Here is a 22,608-nt window from a genome sequence, read left to right as displayed (position 1 = left end):
TTAATGTACATGTGTGAATGTACTCAGTGCTTCATTAGATGTGTTTGCAGTAGCCCTGCCCTGCTATTGGTTGCCAGAGGCTTCCATAGCAGGTGTTATTTACTGAATGACCGGGAGCATATGGATTAAAATCTCTTAATTAATATGTTATAGTCTCTCGAGACAGACTTGTTGGCTCACAATTTTCTAATGCTTTCGCCTAACAAAATCTGCAGAAAATAATAGCAGATTTCCGGCCTCCCCCACTTGTGTTTCACCTTTGCAGTCGCTTAAATAATATAAAATTTGTCAAAGTCTATCTAGGCTGCTGCTTAGCAGAAATGGAAATTCAAAAAGATATTTTAAAGACATTTTAAAATGTACTTTCTTTCTCAAAAACAAGTGAAAGCTTCCTGTGCAGACCTTTAACGATGTGGAATTACAAAACTCTGTAGCATTCGAAGATTGGGGAAGAGTTGTCAGGTTTGAGAGACTAGTGCAGTCTCTGCATATGCAGTCTGAGGTTTTGTTGTACCTGTCATGCCTCTCACACACCAAAGTTTATCAGGGCTGTCAGTTTACACAGAATGTTTTTTTTAGATCACGCAAAAACACATTTAATTTCCAAAGGGATATTACTGATTTCTTGCTGTTTTCATGCTTATCAAAACAGCAATACATATTCCTCCAACTGAGAGTAGGATTATGTGTCTCTGCCAACACAAGATTTACTGTCATAACAACTGATTCTTACTCCTGCTATCCCTCCCTGTAGTGTGTGTGTGTGTGTGTGTGTGTGTGTGTGTGTGTGTGTGTGTGTGTGTGTGTGTGTGTGTGTGTGTGTGTGTGTGTGTGTGTGTGTGTGTGTGTGTGTGTGTCATAGAAAATGTGTGTGAGCCTCATCTCTGTAGGATTACGGGGCAGTGATTTACCAGGCAGCCAGATGTCTGCTGTGGCCTACTTATTCTCTCTCTCTCTCTCTCTCTCTCTCTCTCTCTCTCTCTCTCTCTCTCTCTCTCTCTCTCTCTCTCTCTCTCTCTCTCTCTCTCTCTCTCTCTCTCTCTCTCTCTCTCTCTCTCTCTCTCTCTCTCTCTGAGTGAGTCACTCACTCACTCTCTCTCTGTCTTTCTCTCCATCTGTTACTAGCAGCACATACATACATACATACAGTGCGCTCTCTGGGATGTACCTGATGAGTGGTGAGTGTGAAAAACCACAGGTGTATGTATGAGACGCTTGAAGAGTGGTGTGAATGTAGGTTGATAAGTGTATATATATATATATTGTGTGTGTGTGTGTGTGTGTGTGTGTGTGTGTGTGTGTGTGTGTGTGTGTGCTGCTACTGTATTCCCTGTCCTGTCCCTGAACCCAGTAATAATAACAGATTTGGAGCTGCTTGCCAACTGGAACATGTGTGGAGACACTTCAGCAGCGCACACACACACACACACACACACACACACACACACACACACACACACACACACACACACACACACACACACACACACACACACACACACACACACACACACACACACACACACACACACACACACACACACACACAGTATACACAGCAGGAATTCAGACATTTGCATACAACATACTGTATTGCACACACACACTGTATTTCTGAGAAATAAATGTGCCTTTTGGCTTCAGGTTCCATTTGGTTGCTACAGTATGTGAACAGGTCACATCTGATGTTTTATACAAAATACTCTTTGAACAGAGCTTTCTTCAAAGTCAATAATACAGTATGTTTATTTGTAAAATAAACATAATTTAAAATGTTTGTATTACTGTATGTAAAACTTTTCATTAATTCCATTTTCTTTGCAAATAATTCTCTTACTCTTACAATAAACATTTTCAAAACTTTTGTCCACACAACCAATAGATGTCAGACACAAATGCAATTGCCCTTACAGGATCAATACAGTAAACTCAATTCAACTCAGTTCAATCTCATTTAAAACAAACTCTGCCTCTATGACCTTCCACCCCACCCCACATCACTCTTCACCCATCCCCACCACATCACTCTTCACCCATCCCCACCACTCCCCACCCCGCCGGTTTGTTACCTACCCTCTTCTGGCGGCTCTCAGCAGCTGCCAGCTGAGCTGACATTCGCTCCTGCATCTTCCTGCAGTGAGCCATGACGGCCTCCAGCACCGACATGGGGCTTGTACCCACGGCCCGCCGGTCTTTGTCAGCCCCCGGCACCCCGCACTCGTAGTCCCTTTGCAGGGCCAGGAAAGGGTCTGTCAGGTTGTAGTGGCCGTAACGCTCCTGGAGGAACACCTCCTTCCTCCTCGCCTGGAGACAAAAGCAGAGAGAGAGAGAGAGAGAGAGAGAGAGAGAGAGAGAGAGAGAGAGAGAGAGAAGGGTTAAAGTGGTTGAAATGATTGAAAAACTCAAATGTAAAATGACAGATGCTTTCCTGGTTTTAATGGGTTAAGGGACTGTGTACATGGACATGGTGAACTTATGAATTAATGCCGTTCGGTCTACACCTGTGATGATGAAAAATAACGTCATTATGCACAATGTTGCACAATCTTTACTAATGTGATCCCTTTTGAGATTTAGCAGACATTCTTATCCAGAGTGACTTTCAAAGTGCAAGAACGGAGTGCCATGAACCCTAGTCAACCAATAACAGGTGGTCGAGTGGATATCACTTCTAATATCACACAATTTAAAAGTAATGTACTGTAAGTTATATATTTTTTGATAAAACTAAAAGTTTTGTCTGAAAAGTTCTATATCCTGATAGTAATCATTGCTATAGAGTGTTTGCTCAGTAACAGGAGTCTCCTGTCACTCCAGGAGTGAGTGAGTACTTCATGAACAATTTTATAGTGTTCCAGTTCTAGTGTAAACAGAGAATGAGTTTTCTGTTTACTGATTCATGACTGCCTGTACTGTACTGTACTGTATTGTACAGCTCCAGCCCTCTGTTCAGCCCTGCTGCCCGCAGGAAAGCCCAGCCTATCAGGACAGATTGTGATCACTGTCCCTCTCTCTCTCTGCTACACTGTCAGCTGCACTGACAGGCCCATTGAGAGAGACTCATGGGTATGGGAGTCGGGACACAGAGGATTCCGCATGGGTTAGGACATGGAGCATTCAACATGGATATGGGACATGTACTGTAGGATTCAACAGGATGGACTGCCAGACACTGTTCTATGACACTTTGAGGTCACAGATCCAACCCGCCAGTGGATACATGTCCTGCTGAAGTGTCCTTGAAAAAGATGCTAAACCCCTGTCAATTACTCTAAACCAGAGGTTCCAAATCCCCAGTCCCCACGACCGGTGCCGGGCCTTGGGGCGGCCCGGGAATTTCTAGTTTATGGTTTGTACAAATATGCGTAGCCAATGTTGAATCTCAAAGATTCTGTCGCATTACAGTGACACCACATCCTAGTCTTTTTAACGAGCATCGAGAGTACATCCATGCTCACTACAGGCTGTATATGTTTACGCCTGTGCTACTGAAACACGAGCGGGATTATTATTTAACCCATTAAGACCTGAGGCCGATTCCAACTTTCTGAGACTGAGACATGAAATAAATATTAGTTAACATTAGCTTTGTAATCATTCTCTTATACTGTATGGATATAACTATATAGTTGAGCTATATGCTCAATAATATAACGTGATATAATATATAAAACATACATAAAAAAGCAGTCAACGTCTGTGTTTTGGTACAGTTTGATTTCACACCTGATGCGTGACTACACCACACCGCTCACAGAGGAAGTCACTGCTAACACAGTGAAGCAGTCTTAAACTTGCAAACACAGCTATTAGGCTTCCAGTTAGCCAGAATATCACATAGTCTTGCCACCAAATGACCGCTAGCGGTATGCCAATGAGGAAATAATACAGCACACACGCACGCAAAAAAACACTTGGATACAGTGAAACCGCTTTTCAGAGACCAAATCCCTGACCATAATAACCAGTAGTTTAATGACAGTTATCTAACTGGTCGTCCGCAGGGCAGAGGTCTGCTGCTACAACATTCCACACAGAATAGAGTCTGGATTACTTCAGGGCTCAACCGTGTCTATGTATTGAGTTTAGAGGCAGAGGGCCGATATATCGATCTGGCTGATATATCGGCCATTATTTGACTTCCATTGGTATCAGCAATTACGCAGCCCATGTGTAGCTTTCAAAGATTTTCAACACTTCTCAAAAATAGCAGATCTACAAGTTCAAAACGATGCAGTTCATTGTATAATTAAGTTAAATCATCTTTTCATAAATTGAAATTTACTTACATTTTTTATATATGAAAATGTTTTTCGTCTTTATTTGTATTTATTTTTTGCTTATAAGTTCTCAAATAGAAACTTTCATCTAATCCAAGTTTTTCAAACTGGTTACAACTGATGCAGCACCTTTTGAGAAAATAACGGTCAAACGTCAGTGGTCTAGTACTCTCCAAAATCCAGATTGTCACCGGACCCAAAAATATGGCATCGATTGGAATCTAGTGTATTGAGTTCTATGATTCTAGTATGGCCTGCCACAATGTTTGGTCTGGCTTACAAAAGCCAGCCAAGGAGAAATAAGAAATCAAATTCTTTAAGAGGTAAGAAGGAACTAGGAGTAATGGCAGCGTTTGTGTTCTTTGGAGATGCTTTGCCAAAGAAGGAGATGCAGTTCCCGAGCCATTCAAACGCACACGTACACACACGCACACACAGGTCAGTGTCTGGAGAGTAATGGTGAAACCCTAACAGACAGAGGTAGTTCCCATCACTCTGAATGTTGACTGGAAGTAGGGTAAGCCAACATAAACACAGCCCTAGGAGAGAGTGGAAGAGAGAGAGAGAGAGAGAGAGAGAGAGAGAGAGAGAGAGAGAGAGGGGATGGGGAGGGGGGAGCAGGGAATAGAAGATACAGTTAAAAGAGGTAAGGTGAAAAGAGAGGGAAGCCATTCGTGAGGAAAGAAACACATGGAGAAACACGCCTATAGCAGTGATGTCGGCTGACAACGTATTAAATGCATTACAAATAAAAAACACTTTTAATTCTCAGCAGTATGAACTCCCATGCTGATCCCCATCACATAAACATGCATGCAAATGCACGCACACGCTTCTTGAGAAAACTACAGTATGAATGCTATCTGTTACTTATCTGTACAAACACTGACCAACACTGAACGCTAAACGTGGTTAATGAGTGTGGCGTCTCGTCAGCCCATTATAAGGAAAGGCAATGAGCGGCATTTCATCGAGGCCTCACACACGACCATGAGGCATGCTAACTGTCTGCAGGGAAACCTCTCTTTTTACCACAGAGAACTCTGGAATACCTCAACACCATCTTTTCCCTGGCCATTTATCTCACAGGATTCTCTACAAAATATATTCACAGGAGTGACCTGTACCTCTGCTGCGGCCTGAAGTAATGCTCAAGTCATTGTTTAGCTTGTTAGCTTAGCATGTGGTCAGATACCGTATCTGACTGTTAATGCTTGGTTTTGCATTTGAATAAGCTTGCATTATGAGGGAGGTCTTTTTTTTGCTGTAATGGACAGCAAATGTCCAACCGAAGCTCTACAAAATCCTTACACAATATCATGTCCTCAAATGTACACAGCTAGTGAATGTTAAGTGGAGAATGTCATGGTTCCACACCTTTAAATATGTATTGAAATGTGTAAAAAAAAAAAAGTAGGCACATCTCACTCTCCACTGCACGCTTGCCTCCTCCTATGTGGAGCAGTGCCTTCTAGCTAAGCCTGGGAGGAAGTGGAAAGAATTGTCTGTCAATATTCCCTCATGTGCCGGCTCAGGGTCATAGGTCACCTTATTACGGGGCTCTAGTTTGTGGGTTGGGCCTGTGGAATTAAATCCCATGAGACCTCATCAGTTGTCAACCCCTAAATTCCCTGCGGGCTCTATTGATCCCATTGATCCTGCATGGGCTATCATTATAGATGCAGTGCTGCAACAAATGCTAGCTTTTAAATTGGTTTTGCAGTCAGGGTCGAATAGTATCGTTTCAGTATTATTTGAGCAATTGGTTCATGGTTATTGTCAAGGTACTTCTGTTTTAACATACAGTACAGCTCTGAAATCATCACAAGCCAAATGTTGCTAACTCTGTGGCTGGTACTGTAGGTATGTCGGTTACTGTAAACTGGCTTGCTGCAAACATTTTGGAAGAGACTGGTGAACTACTCTCGTACGGAAGAAAGTCAGATGAGTAACAAGATGACATGAGACATTATCTCACGCCAAAGACGAGACTGAAGCCTAATTTATTTTCCATAGTAGAACAGTGTTGCTTTCCGAAAAGAAAGCCATAATTTCAGCAAGTGACAGGGAACGGAGCATACATTAAGTTTCAGATGTTGCCTGTACTGTAGATGTCGAAATTACACTTTGACTTCAAAGTGACTTCTGACACCTTGGCCTGAATTAAACAATACAAGAATAACAAGTAACAAAGGCTAACCTGAATTTAACGATAATTTTCCAAAGATTGTACATTGTGTTGTGCTTTGCTAGCCTTATCACCATTCAGGGAATCAACTCTGAATAAGGTTTTTATAGTCTGTTTACTTAGCCGTGGGGTAATCATATTATTTACAAGTGAAGCTACAGTAACTTTATAGTATTTACAAGTATGGCAGCAATGTGGGGAGTCTGAATAAGACCTCAGTATTATTAGCATCAACCTTTACAGCATGCTCACCGGTGAGAGGGTTGAGGGCACACATCCAGGGAGCCAGATAGAGAGAGAGAGAGAGAGAGAGAGATATGAGTGGGATGAGGTGTGAGAGGAGAGCAGAGAAAGTGAGGAAAAGCAAGGAGAGGGCAGGGATAAAACGGGGAAAGAGATGAAGAGACAGTCAGATCAGAGAGAGCAAGATGCCATTTCCTTGGCAGAGAAGCAGAATTCATTCGACAGTGAAAGAGAGAGAGAGAGAAAAGGGGGAATAAATCAAGCACCGAGTCCAGAAAGAGTGATAGTGTATGGTCATACAAAAAAAGAATGCCAATAAGTGAAGTATACAAAAGCGGCATAGAGAGGGATAAGAGGCCAGAAGCAGAAGAAAGTCTTGAAACTGTAAAAGAGCACCCTTCGCCAAAAGTAACAGCAGGCAGTCTGAGCAGTACATGTTGGACAAAACAGAGCATCACTAATTCAAAGCTTGCATTTAATTATCTATTCAGGGATGTTGTAAATATTACATCAGTGGTCAACTCTCAATCTGGCCTTGATGCATAAATCAGTAGACCTAGCGGCTATAGCCCTTCATACTCTGAAAAACAAATGGGAGAATGGAAACCGCAATAGAACCCAATCCCTACTCAACCTCTACTGTACATGTACTGCAGCAAATGGCCTAATGTCCTATGTCCCGCTGTGTAATAACACAGGAATTACGTGAAATGATGAAATAATTCAAGAATTAAGTCCTCACTGAGAAGGCAGGCTTTCGGCTTAAGGCCCAGTCTGGTCTGAGCGGTCAGCTCCATTGCAGCAGTGGACGAGCAAAGGAACCTTTTTTGTAATTGGACAATTGGAATGCATCCCTCGGGATCTCAGACAGGAAACTTAAAACATTTAGTAGAGAGATATGTTCACCTCCTACACTTAAGTCTTATAGAAATAAGACACCGGCACTGGCCTTCCAGTTATAAACTGCAACCTTTGAGTGACTCTCGCCCTGGGTTGCTGACTCCCAAGCGCCTCTCTCTGTAAACGACGAGTGGTTTCCTTACATAGCGCTTTTAATCAACACTTTCTGTCGGCCACGTCACTGCCGACGGTTATGAGACTCGCCTGGATGATAGACCCATCAATATATCGACCTGGCATCCTCAGAGAGATCACTACGACCTCAGAGTTCAACGTCGATGTGGGGCTGTCATCCGTAGCCCCATCAACATGCCTACCCTTGCTGACCCCTCTGAATAAGAAGCTCCACTTCTGCTCCTTCTGATTTGCTGTGAGTACCTCAACCAGACTCAATATCATAAATGGCAACAATATGAATGACATTTCAGAGCATTGCCATTGCTATCCAGATCAGACAGGCACTTTATAAAGTTTGCTTGTCGTGACTGTGACCTGTCCAGGCTCCAGTCTCCCTACTGTACATCTCCCGCATCCATAATGCATGCTGGGATATTGCCCAGCCTCTCGTGACCCTGAATTGGGTTAAGTGGTTATAGAAAATGAATGAAATCATTTTTAGAATCTATTTTAACCACTTCAACCTGGCATCCATATTTTGGGCAGGTCTTACAAGTGAAAATCTTGATGTGATGCGACGTGTTGTGAGCTTGCAGATCTGCTATTTTCAATATTTGTTGTATGATGAAGTATATAAGGCTTAAGCGATTAAAGCCAGTGCTTCTTAAGGCTGTCACGATCATGACAATTTACTTTACAATTAATTGTCATATAATGAATTGTGATTACCGATTTAATTGTGTTTTTGGCATTGAACATAGGAACATAATATGAATAAAATGATTATTTCTGTTAGCTTTTAAGGCTTTGTAAATAGAAATTGCACAGGGCAGATAAGACAAAAAAACACAAATATTGTGTACAAAGAAATGACATATTTACTAACTTTATACTTTCAAAATCTTAGTGGAAATAGCCGATCCATATATCTGCTCTTTCCACGATTGAAAAAGAATGTATGAACTTTTATCTAAATGGAAATGATTTGATGAGATTAGCTCAAATAATTGTGATTAGTCGATTATGTAATATTTGTGACAAGTCTAATGCCTCCAACGATTCTAGAGCAATAGAGGTAGTAATTCTCTTCTCCTACACATGCTTTGTTCAAGGCCACTTCTGACAGGTCCCAAGACAGTTGACTGATATATATTGGCTGTTGTGGGAATTAAACTTTCAGTTACAGCATGTTCTCTCCATCTGCTACTCCGCCCCAACACCTGATATTAATGCTAATGAGCTCTCAAGAAGAGCTGTAAAGGGTTAGGAACTTGTTTTCTGTAGGATTTCTAACAGGAAGCAGTGGTTTTGAGCAGGCACTAAGGAGGGCAGCTCTGGAGTTTGCGCTTGATTCAGAACACAGGACCCTTGGTAAATGAAGGGCTTGAATGGGATACAGCAAGGGATTGATTTAATCATTCAGGATTGAAAGGTCAATGACTGCGTGAGGCTTTTGTTTGGTGTGTGTGTGTGTGTGTGTGTGTGTGTGTGTGTGTGTGTGTGTGTGTGTGTGTGTGTGTGTGTGTGTGTGTGTGTGTGTGTGTGTGTGTGTGTGTGTGTGTGTGTGTACGGAAGCCTGTAAGCGTGTGGGACGTACACACAATAGCCTGTGTCCTTGCAAACAAACCTTGCAGAAAAGCCAAGGCTCTGAATGTAAGGAATGGGGCTGAGACTCAGAGCTCCTCCGTGATGAATGACACAGACACATGACCGGCATTCCACTCCAGAGATGCTCTTTCATTCACTCATCTCATCTGGTTTTCTAGGTCAGCGCAGCAGTGACTAGATAACCACCCGCATGAGGGACGAGGCTCGGCCCAGGATTGGCTGGCGCGGCGGGCATGTGGGGCAGCCTGTGGAGAGATATCTTTTTGGATCCCTCTCTGTTCTCCGGAGATATGGAGCACTCCGGGATACTGGAGAGAGCTGTGTGTGTGTGTGTGTGTGTGTGTGTGTGTGTGTGTGTGTGTGTGTGTGTGTGTGTGTGTGTGTGTGTGTGTGTGTGTGTGTGTGCGTGCGTGCGTGCGTGCGTGCGTGCGTGCGTGCGTGCGTGCGTGCGTGCGTGCGTGCGTGCGTGCGTGCGTGCGTGCGTGCGTGCGTGCGTGCGTGCGTGCGTGCGTGCGTGCGTGCGTGCGTGCGTGCGTGCGTGCGTGCGTGCGTGCGTGCGTGCGTGCGTGCGTGCGTGCGTGCGTGCGTGTGTGTGTGTGTTTCTGTGCCTCTGTGAGCGTGTATGGGTAGGTGGTGGTTAATATCCCACCGAGGCGAGCACCATAGGCCTGGGAGAATAAAAATGGTGGTGTGCATCAGTTTCACACACACACACACACACACACACACACACACACACACACACACACACACACACACACACACACACACACACACACACACACACACACACAAATGATCACTCAGGTTTTGCAGTGTAGGCTCACACAGATCCCACCTCTACACTTCATTTAACTATCTAAAAAATTAGCCAACCCAACCTGTATAGGGAAAGAAACAGGCAGGGTTGATTGGATTTCAAGAAACCATTCGCTATCCTAGTAGGCTCAAGTGTTTCCGTGTAGTTAGGGGTCACTGAACACGCGGGGCTCACAGCGGAAAGAGGCGGGATTTGTCTGACTAAATTTTATCAGAACTAATCAGAGCACTGTACAAGTTTCTCACAGCCGCCAGCCTAGAGTATAATCACTATGGCCATCTTGTCTTCTTGCTCGTATAACTCTCTTCACCCATCAATGATCATAAAATCCTTTCCTTCTCCTTTCGAAATACCAGTCATTACGATGTGAATTGACAATGACATTCAAGGGCCAACAAGCCACAGGCCATAAAGCACAAATCAAGCACATACGGCTGACAGGGTTCCAGGACCGGCCCGGATGGTACTACGACTAAAGGTCAGCAGCTACATCCATTCACGCCACAGGTCCTCTGGACAAAGGTCACTACTAAGCAAAAGAAGCTTGCACCACACACATCGCCTCCTTACAAGAATGAACTCCAGTGCTTTGTGACAGAGCCACAGCCAGATCAAACAGCTCCACTTCTGTACAGACTGGCATCAAAGGCACCCCAAACTAATTAATCAAAGCAGAGTTACTTTCTTTTCCCAACTGGCTCTACTGGGATTTTCGAAATGCCTGCAAATTCCATTTTGAAGGTTTGTGATAGCCCAAATATTATATTTGGTGTTGTATGTGTGCAATCTGTTATGTGCAGTTATTAATGCTGTCTCTATCAGCCATTTCACTTATTCTTACTCTATCCTCTTCCTTCCCACTGAAACAACAAAATGATGGAGAAAAACATATTTCACCCACTTCATTATGTGACAATAAAGGATTCTGATTCTGATTATATAACTACATATCAGCCATGTTTTTCAGTCTGTATGGGCAATGTGCTCTATTCTGTGTTCCCTATCATCCGCGTATGCTGTTCAACACACAGCCATTTAACAAGCATCTAAAAATACCAATGATGTCTTCCTGATCTTGCAGAACGTCATTGCCAGCGTGGAATGGATCAGATCAGATCAGAACAGATCAGAGACAGCTATGAGTCACACTGGTAGGTCACAGTAAGATTGGCTTGGCTTTCACTGGGGTCTGGCAGCTCAGAGATGCGAGTTGCATTTTATGATATGCTGGTATGGTATGTAGAGATATACTGTAGATCACATGTATAGTATATCATATGTAGGTACTCTAGTATATCACATGTGATTGCATGTAGGAAGTAGGAATGCAACGGTTCAGTTAGCCACGGTTCTGTTCAAGCCTCAGGTTTTTGGGTCACAATTTCAACAAACCTTATGTCACTGACTTCACTTTCATAATTATTTTCATTGACTTCACATGGAGGCTGACTTTGTCACCGTCAGAGGGAGGTACTGTCGCAAAGAAAAACATCACTTTAGTTTATGGCAATAAGACTTTGACTTTTAATCTCTGCATAAGGTTTTAAAAATATTGTGCTTACAACGCTTACAAGAAGACTCCCTATATCTCATGTCATGGACTACTTTGGCCCGTTTAGACTGCAGTCAAATCCGATTTATTTTCTTTTGGCCTGACTGTTCACACTGCAAATGCAAGCGACCAGATCGGATCTGTCACAGATCTGTGTGTTCAGACTGATTTAAACAACGTCAATCCAAAGCCACGCTGGGTCGGTATTGGTTGCCTTGGTAACGACATAGGCATCATGACATCATTTCTGCCATGCCGCGAGATATGTCTTCATATTGCCTTGTTCCTATATTCCTACAAGTTTCGCTTGTACTGAGGCATCCCCCCAAAGTGCTAGGAGACATTGACTTTCTCCATCTGTTCACTGAATGCTGCTGTGCTCGCCATTTCTTCTGAAACACTTATGCTGCACTATTGTTTTGTTTTCATTACACGCCTCGCGCTCTGTAATGATGTAAGTGGCGCTCAGCTCGCGCTGCAAGTGACGTTTTGGACAGTTTGTCCAAAAAAATCTGATTCCATGTGACCTGTCTCTGTTCAGAATTCATAAAACAAATTGGATTCCAATCTGGATAAGGCATAGATGTGATTTAGGCTGGATTTGGCTGCCAGTCTAAACGGGGCCTTTGTTGGAGCTGTTCTGTTGGAAATAATCTTTTACGAGCTCCTGCCACAATGAGTGGAGAGGACAACAACAACGTCATATCAATGCAGTAGGCCAATCATTATGCTCATGAATTAATCTGACTATGTCACCCACTGAAAATAGACCGATGCTTGTAGATTGATCTTTGGCGAAAAAACAGTTGGATTCACTCATGGGGAGGGGATATCTCCGGAATGCAGACACAGTCCCAATTTGGCAGTATTAAACGCTAAATAAATAAAATAAATCGCTTTACACTAAATCTCTTCAGTGAAAATAACCGATCTTCAAGCTCAGCTTGAAGATCGGTTATTTTCATGTTTTACTTTAATAAACAATCGAGATGCTTGCAGTCAGGTGCACCTCAACAGGCGTGCAGCTGCGCACGCATACACACATGCACAGTGTACACACACACACACACACACACACACACACACACACACACACACACACACACACACACACACACACACACACACACACACACACACACACACACACACACACACACACACACACACATTTACATAGCGGAAGCATGGGGACATTGATAAAACAAGTCTCTTTCCAGTTTACACCATCAGAATGCTTTTTCTTACAGTAACACTACTATCTTAAAGAGAGGGGGGCATGTATGACTGGCAGTCTTGAGGGACTTCACTTAGCTGGACGGATCAATAATAACAGCAAGATTAGATTTGAAAAAGAGCAAGGACATATGGGAGAGAGAGAGAGTGAGTGAGTAAGCAAGGAGTGAGAGAGAGCAAGATAGAGAAGGATGATGGAGGGATGAAGAAGATGCAGCCGTAAATTAGATTGAGAGAAAAGATGTAGTAGACAGAAGACAGTGTAGTGGCTGCCGGGAATGAAAGAGCATCAAACAGCAGGAGAAAGAAGGAGGGAATGAGGAGGAAGAGTGGGCAGAATGGAAGTGAAGTGATGGGAATAGAAAGAGAGATCATAGAGTTGCTCACACACAGATACTAAAAGTCTGGTTCAGACCAAAGATTTCCGACGAGATGAAACCGTTTTAAGCCTGAACATCATGTGACGGCGCATAAATCAAGCATTAGAATGTTGTGGAGAAAAATTGCAGCTATCTCAATTACCCCTAACTCGTACTGTACGAGTATTTTAAATTAACTGTCTATAGAGATGCTGCTGTTGCTTATCAGAATACATTTTACTGCCTTTTTCACAAACAACAAGACATTATCGTTACCCCATTATCTCTCTCTCTCTCTCTCTCTCTCTCTCTCTCTCTCTCTCTCTCTCTCTCTCTCTCTCTCTCTCTCTCTCTCTCTCTCTCTCTCTCTCTCTCTCTCTCTCTCTCTCTCTCTCTCTCTCTCTCTCTCTCTCTCTCTCTCTCTCTCTCTCTCTCTGTGTCTGTCTATCTAATGGAGAAAAACTGATTATATTTTTGCCAGGGGGCCCCAAACTAATGGTCTAAAAAGTCTATTCTGCTCACTAAAAGTAATGGCTCAAATCCTTGCCTGGCTTCAACCAACATTTAAAAGGAACCACTCGGGACAGGTAATTGGCAATGGAGAGAGGATGTTGGTGCTAAACCCCCCACAGTGACTGAGTGCTCTTCCAGGAAACACATTAGGATATGGAAACCACTGAGGTATATGTCTCTATAGTGGATTTTCTGCCTGGGTGGCTAATGTTACAACCTGGAGGGGAAAATTAGACATTGAAGTTATAGAAATAATCAACAATGTTGTTGTTGTTGTTTTTATTACGGCATTACATGTCATTTCTGATTTACAGCACATTACATTACTATGGGTAACCCCCATTAGAATAGAACTGGGACGTTGCAATTATGTGGTTGATTGACTTACTATCCAGTCAGCTAGCAGCACGCCCCATGCTCAATGTATTAATCTACACAGGAAACACCTTCACGTTGGCTCATTTCTCTATCAACCCTCCTCTCTCTGCATCCCTGTGGATTGTTCTTCTCTACCTGTCCTCTATCTCTGTGTGATGTGTTCTTTAAAATTGTATCTCCCACCGTCTTCCAACGCTGTCCCTCTATTTTCTCCTACCTCACCGCTTTTCTTGTTTCCTCAGCTTATCTCCCTCTGTCTCCTCTCTCTTTCCCTCTCTCTCTCACATAGACTACATGAAGGGTCGGCCCATGCGGGGGCTGGTAAAATGTGTCTTGCCTGGGGGGGTGTGGGCAGTCAGTGTACTCGATGTAGACACAGAACTCACATTAGGCCCTTCTGACATTACTGAGAAACCAGGACACTGTTATATAACCAGCTCTGCACTGGGGACAGACAGCACACTGACGTCTCTGACTAGGCCGATGTAGAAACTCTATTTGCATAGCGTTTATCAAAAACAAGGTGACGTTTACACGGACGAAAAATAAAGCCACATTGAAAAATAACATACAGTACATACTTTACATGTACACAGTATGTGTGTCTGTGTACAAAATGAAAGTGGTGGTACGTGTTGTGAGCGTTCTGTCTTTGGAGCTCTGCTAAATTAGAGTAAGCTGAGAGCTATGTGTTCCTGTCACATCCACTTTGTGATGTTTCAGATTGCCAATGAGAGCAGGGAGTCCCACCGCCAACCACACTGCTGATCTGGATTCTCAGAGCCGTCGGGGGAGATTTGATGAAGAATCTAATAAAGCTGACATTGGGGTAATGTAACTTTTGCAAATTTGCACCTTATGTTTAACCCAGGGGTCTTCAACAGGGGGTCCGGGACCCCTAGTGAGTCCTCAGAGATACTTCAGGGGGGCCGCCAAATCTTTATGTGATAGGAACTTTTTTTTTACATTAACCACTTGAACCCTCGCATCCCTATTCTGGGCGGAACATTAGCCGGAACTAGCAGATCTACAAGCTCACAACGCGTCTGTGGCGCGTTGTGAGCTTGTAGATCAGCTATTTTCGGGAAAGAGGTTTGGAAAAAAGGGGAGTCAAAGGTCAGGTTTACAAAGTATTGAGGCTTTAAGTGGTTTGGTTAAATGTCTTAAAACACACATTTAACATGAATCCAATATGTAGTGGGGGTCCCTGCTTCATCTCTCTCTCAGCTAAGGGGTCCTTGGCCTGAAAAACGTTGAAGATCCCTGGCTTAACCTCATGTACAGTGCATACTGTATCTGCTGGTCTTATGTGTAAATATTTAGATATCTTAATCATATTTTGTGACTCAATTATCTGTCAACGCCATAGGGAAATGTATCTCCATTCCAAAAATGGCACCCTTACAGAAATATAGGTGGAGGTGCATGAAAAACAATAATAATGTAGGATTTGTCTTGTTCCTGTGAAAGTGCATTTTTATTCTAAAATGACTTACTTTAAATAAGACAAACAATTCAGTTATTTCATCACACAAATATGTCAGACTGTGTTAATAATATTTGTAAATATTCTTTGGATCAAATCAAACCTCCATCAAAGTGATAGGTCTATTCAATTTAGACTAACGCTCATCATTACTGACTACGCCACAGACACATTTTTGCCTTTGCTCACCACCACACTGTTATTACAATAGCAATAAATCAGGATGGATCTCCTCAGGTTAATCTGACCTTCAAATCATGGCAGACAGGAATAACGTAGCCACAGTGAGAGAATGCATCAGTATTTTGCTGGTGGTTGGTGGCAAATTCCCGGTATAAGAGCACATATGCCTGTGGGAAGGGGAAATCCTAAACTATGTGGTGATTGTGTGGTGAACAAACATGGAATCCATTTCCTCAAAGTCTGAGGCCAGGGCAGAGGTCAGGATGGAAGCCAGTAACACGTAGAGTATTTCTGTTATTCTGTGTCATAATGTGTAGTGTCTTTTGCGGCTAGCTGTTAACTACCAGTGGAAGGGTCTTGTGACATTGTCCCCCTGCAGCGAAAAGTGCCGGGCTTGAGAACTAGCTGATATTTAGACAATGATGCTCGTTATTTTTTTATGTTGTGGACCACACACGTACACACACTGCAATATACACTTCACCAGCCACTTTCACGGATTTATCAGCCATACACAAACTGAATACCCACTTGTTTCCCCTTTGTGTGTTACTAAGCAGTGTACAGGTGGAGGACCGTAAACTTAGCACCAGCCGGTCCCTTTAACCGTTAAAGGGACCGGCGGCTGGAGGTATTTTATTTTTTACCCATAATGCCACTCTGTTGCAGCTCTCTGCTCATGTTTACAGTAATGAGCTCAGCTGATGGCCAGCAATGAAAGTTTGATAAAGCCCTAGATACCACATGTCTGCAAACACGCATACACGCACGCACGCACGCACGCGCACACGCTCACGCGCGCACACACACACACACAGAGTCACGAGCACACACAGTCACGCACACACACACAGTCGCGCACACACGCAGGAGACAAAACACACAAATCCACATTCACAGAGCCCAGGGTTGAGTTATGGGAAAAAATAGCTTATGATCGAATGATAAGCAATGCCCATGTGAATGTGCAGTGAGGCAGAGTGAGTGAGTGAGAGAGAGATATGCTATTCTTTTGTCATGTGCTGTTTATTGCTGCCTCAGTCACTGTTTCTCTCATACAACAACCAACACATTATGGTTGGTCACAGATTCACCCAAGATTCCCAGCATTTAGCAGCACTAGTCCGATTCCTAGTATCCTTCAGTCTCCTGTCTCTCCCGCTCAGCCTCATCTACGCACACCCGGCACGCATGCGCGTGTGTGCACACACACGCGCACACGCACGTGCGCACGCGCGCACGCACGCACGCACGCACGCACGCACGCACGCACGCACGCACGCACGCACGCACACACACACACACACACACACACACACACACACACACACACACACACACACACACACACACACACACACACACACACACACACACACACACACACACACATATAGTCTTACTAGTTACTACTGTTACGATCATAAAGACCACCCATAGAAACAACACATGAGATTACACGCACACAGCCACGCACATACTCACACACAAATAAATGCAGATGATACACCTCCCCCCAACGCAACACACACAAATAAAAACTGATGTATGCACACGCGCGCACACACACACACACACAGCACGCACACAGTGTATGACTTGCAGGCCAGTGGAGTCAGCTCCTTGTAGACTATTTTTATCCTTAATGCCACAGCAAACTAACATGGACCTCTGCCTGATTTAACACAACAGTCCCTGAAGAGAAAATAAACATCGGAAAGAAGTAGGTGTGTGTGTGGACGTGTGCGTCTGTTTGTGTGTGTGTGTGTGTGTGTGTGTGTGCATTTTATACTTGGCTGATTTAACCCTAAGCTGTAAATATCAAAAGTCAAGCATGCATGCATGCGGGCGCTCACACAAATGCAAAAGCATGTACGCAGGCATGCACGCACCTCACAAGCACGCACGCACACACACACACACACACACAAAAACCAATCGGCTGAATTCCAAGAGTTAACCCAATATCACATGATGGCCATAATCAAAACACTGAACTCCTATTTCACCTCACCTCACTAATTACACACACACACACACACACACCCACACCCACACACACACACACACACACACACACACACACACACACACACACACACACACACACACACACACACACACACACACAGCGCTTCCTCTATCGGTGCGTGTCATAGTTCACTCTGTATCGAGCCAACAGTAGCAACAGTAGATCAAGCAGAGCTTGCACATGATCAGTGTGTACATGTGCCTCTGTGTGTGTGTGTGTGTGTGTGTGTGTGTGTGTGTGTGTGTGTGTGTGTGTGTGTGTGTGTGTGTGTGTGTGTGTGTGTGTGTGTGCGCGGGGTTAGACTATTCCAATCCTGGGTGGCAGTGCTGTAGAAGGAGAATTTGCCCATGTTTGTTTTATGGGTGGGTGGTACCAAATTGTTGTTAACGCTCCCTCTGGTATTGTGACTGTGGGTGTCGCTAACCTTTTGGAGGTATTTACTCAGATATGCGGGAATAGGGGGCATATCGGGCAAATTTGCATTTACAATTTTGAAGGCCAGTCCCATTTTTTGTTGTTTAACCATGTCTTCCACCCTGAGCCAGCCTAGGCTGGCAAAATGGGTGGGAGAAAGGTGGGTCATGGGCCCCAATCCGAGGAGTAGCCGAATCAGTTTGTTTTGGGAGGTTTGAAGCTTAGTCTTCAGTGACATTGAGGCGTTGGAGTACCAGGAGGTGCAAGCATAGTCAAAAAGTGGTTGAATCAGGGCCCCAGAGAAGGTCCTGAGGGCCTAAGGGTTGACAAAAGAGGAAACTCTGCCCATAAATTTGGTTCTCTGATTTATTCTTTTGTATGGAGAAGAGATTGAGGTAAGGGGAGAGAGAGAGAGAGAGACAGAAAGGACAGCTGGAAGGACGGAACGAGAGAAAGAGGTTAGCCAAGGAGGAAGGAAACAAGGAGGGAGAAGGGAGCAGTTGAGGAGAGGACAACGCCCCTGTGGTAACAGATGGGGCCTGGCATTGGCTCCTCAGACTCTTAATGAACCCTGCCTGCTTGCCTGCCCACTCCCCAAGGTAGCGGCCATAGCTGTGGGGGCGGCCAATGGCTGAGTGGTTAGTGAGCCCGCCTGGGGAGCCACAGCCCTTGGTTGTCCCAAGTACGATTCCAGACCAGGCCAGCAATGTGTCGATGTGTGTCCCTGAGCAACTCTTAAGCCCTAATTGCTCCCCGAGCGCTGTACAGTGGCTGCTCACTGCTCCTAATAATTATTAAAAGAGGGTGAAATGCAGAGGACAAATTGCACGTATGTGCAAATATACAGTGACAAATAATGAATTACATTACATCTTACATTGTAGACAAACGCTGCCTTCAGGTTACTTCCCGCCGCTTTAGGTCGAACTTCCTCAAAGTCATTAGTATCTCACACACAGAAATTCTTTGAATATTTATTTTGCACCAAAAGGGACATACGAAGAAAGGCTGTGATTGTTCCAATAGTCTTCAATGTCACTCCCACCAGTGTCTTTGCCGATATTCCGTAGATAAACTACCCTCCAGTCTGAAGTACTGTTGTTAACATTGTTATACAGTACTGTAAAACTGTTAGCATGGGCAGTGAGACCCCTTGCACAGTTTTTAATCCGCCTGGGGCCAATTAGAGAAGACATTTGAAATAGAGGAAAAATTGCAACTGATTTTGTAGGAAGTGAAGAGGAGCAATGTCGCTGCCGGGAGAATTAATTACAGTCTGCCGTGGCAGATATTCAACAACGCTGTGATCTGTTCGCCCACGCACACGCACACACACACACGCACACGCACACGCACACGTGCGTGTGCGTGTGCGTGTGCGTGTGCGTGTGTGTGTGTGCACACACACACACACACACACACACACACACACACACACTAAGGCTTGGCTAGGTTTGTAGACACTTCACTGGAACACTTTCTACCTTTCAACAAGTTCCACCTCTGTAGCATTTCAGGAGCAGTCGACTGACCTCTTGAGAGCTATCCTGGAATTGAACTCCACCACTGAGATGCACTGTTGCCGCTCAGCCTCAAACCCCCCCCTCTACTTTTCAGCATTCAAAGCAAACACAAAATTAAGTTTTTGGTCTCGGATACACGATACATCTAGGATACATGACTTAGGTATAACTTTCCCTGTTGTACATTTGATTTAAACAAATATACAATATTTTGGTTTTAAGGTATGGTTCTGAAAATGAAAACATCCAAGAATGATGCTAACCAGCCGCCCCAAGAGCATCCAATTTTGTCGGTTTACCACTCAGGAATTCCTATTCACGTGTCGCTGTCTCTCTGTGTGTCTGCAACTAAAGGAGACTGGTCAGACACTCTTCCCACACACAATGACCGCACGGTCAGCACAGACATGCTGCCAGTAAATTACGTGTTTCTTTCCTGTAGCTTCGTTTGGTCAGAGGGCTGGTACTACAGAGTATAACAGCCCTGGACATCTGGTACACTACCACTGGCTAATAATATTAGGAATAAGAGGCCTCTAAAGGTGAGAAACAAAAAACAAAATCCACAGTGATAACACTTGTAGGTGTCAGCTGAATGTGCTTCGCATTTCTATTCATACTGTTAACCTGACAGCTGTGTCCAGTGACTTTCAGTGAGTCAGCAGGTACAGGTTACTTCGATGACGACATCTTGCTCAAGGGCACTTTGACAGGCCACACGGCTCTCGAACATTTGACGTTACACCTACGGGACAAACTGAGGTTGTTTCATACCAGTTTTTATTGGCACCGGAGTTTGCATTACCACTATGAATATCTGCTGCTCCCTGCACTCTATTCCCATGCAGTAGCAATAAAGCGTCAGGCAAAGTGGGGATTCCTACAGACAGTAAAATGGTTTACAGTAATGTCTGGGACAGCCAGAGACACTGTGTTCACTCACTGTATGATACACACATAGGTCTAAGACAACATCCATAAATCCCCCTGCATGGTTAAGTGTGTGTGTGTGTGTGTGTGTGTGTGTGTGTGTGTGTGTGTGTGTGTGTGTGTGTGTGTGTGTGTGTGTGTGTGTGTGTGTGTGTGTGTGTGTGTGTGTGTGTGTGTGTGTGTGTGTGTGTGTGTGTGTGTGTGTGTGTGTGTGTGCATGCATGCATGCATGCATGCGTGTGTGTGTGTGTGTGTGTGTGTTTCTTTATTTGGATGTTGTACTTCTGACTGCACTGTTTGAGTGTGTGTGTGTGTGTGTGTGTGTGTGTGTGTGTGTGTGTGTGTGTGTGTGTGTGTGTGTGTGTGTGTGTGTGTGTCCTGGGTGGGCAGATACACTGTGGCGGTGGTCCCTGGCCTCTCAATCAAACTCTTGTTTGGCAGCGATAAGTAAAGAGACCTAGAGACATTTAACCCTCCAAGTCTACCACTCTTGCTGCACCCATCACCTCCTCCTCCTCCACACAGACACACACACACACACACACACACACACACACACACACACACACACACACACACACACACACACACACACACACACACACACACACACACACACACACCAAATAAATACGCAAGAACAAACATGCACATGGACATACAGTCATGCACGCTCGCACGCACGCACACACCCACACACACGCACACACAGAGAACAAACACACACACAGAGTGGGAGCTGACTACCAAGTGACTCAACATCAGACCCACTAAAACCATCAAAGGGCTCAGCCTCCCAAATCACCTCTTTCTCTCCCTTCTTTGTACTGGATGGCAATAATTCTCTTTTCCTGTATACTACTCTGTCTCTAGAGTGCCACTTCTTTCTCTTCTCTCTCTCTCCATCCATCCACGCTCTCTTTTTTTTCCTCCTCTCTCACAGTGCTTTGCCCCCCTCTTTCTCCAAACCACTCATCTAATGTACATACCAGGGGTTCCTATAAAGAACCCTCTCAGTAATGGCGCGGTGCCTCTGGTAAAAAACAACAACATCTCAATGGGACTGAATTAAAAGCAGCCAGAGAAAAACCAAAAACCAAACTAAATGAGAGCATGCTTGTGGTAGCGCAATAAAAAGGAGTTGCCGTTGGCGTGGCCATAAACTGGTTCAATTGGTTGTAATGTCTTCTCACATAGTGGGTAGAATGGAAAACAACACGCCTGTAGAAGATGTGGGGAATATTGGTATTCGTGACAGAGCCAGGGTACAAAGTAAAATCATGAGTGTAAATCTAAGTGTTAAGAATCACGTGCGTATGTTTCAACATGTGGTGCGGAGCATTACTTCTAGAACTGGGTTTGCTGGACTTTTACTTTATCTTCTGAGGCCACCTTGGTGACCCATTCCATTTTCAAATCAAATGGCTATAAATTCCAGCTGTTTCTGTTTAGATATGACATTAAATGCCAAACATAGTTTTGGGACTTGAGGTGTAGTATCAGTCAGTGGTTTGTATTGAAACAGTTCTTGTTTCAACTCTTGTTTAAGGGAACATTCTGTTGGTTACAGTATGTAACAGTTGTGCCCAACATTCTGTTGGTTACAGTATTGTAACAGTTGTGCCCAACATTCTGTTGGTTACAGTATTGTAACAGTTGTGCCCAACATTCTGTTAGGCACTCAGTAGGGTTAAGTTTAGGCATGGGTTTACTAAATGATCTTTTTTAGTTCATGTTAGGAACAATTAGCCCATTTAGACCTGAGGCCGATTCTAAAAGCGCCTTCTAAATCCTGACCCAGGTTTTTTGAAAAACTTCAAATTGTTGCTATATATATACTGTACTG

The 22,608-nt window shown here is 44.1% G+C and overlaps 1 protein-coding gene across 1 annotated transcript in view; it reads right to left on the bottom strand.

Annotated features, from left to right (window-relative positions):
• cttnbp2 (cortactin binding protein 2) overlaps nucleotides 1-22,608 on the bottom strand; it is an 89,035-nt gene that overhangs the window by 45,362 nt on the left and 21,065 nt on the right. Inside the window, exon 3 of the mRNA XM_084060934.1 lies at nucleotides 2,074-2,304. Within this exon, the coding sequence (XP_083917060.1) occupies nucleotides 2,074-2,304 (231 nt within the window). The remainder of the gene's footprint in view (nucleotides 1-2,073; nucleotides 2,305-22,608) is intronic.

The sequence above is a fragment of the Gymnoscopelus microlampas genome (genome assembly GCF_963454915.1).
Source record: "Gymnoscopelus microlampas genome assembly, chromosome: 6".
Lineage (NCBI taxonomy): Eukaryota > Metazoa > Chordata > Actinopteri > Myctophiformes > Myctophidae > Gymnoscopelus > Gymnoscopelus microlampas.
Note: the sequence above shows the minus strand (reverse complement) of the source record. Positions and strands in the feature narration are given on the sequence as shown.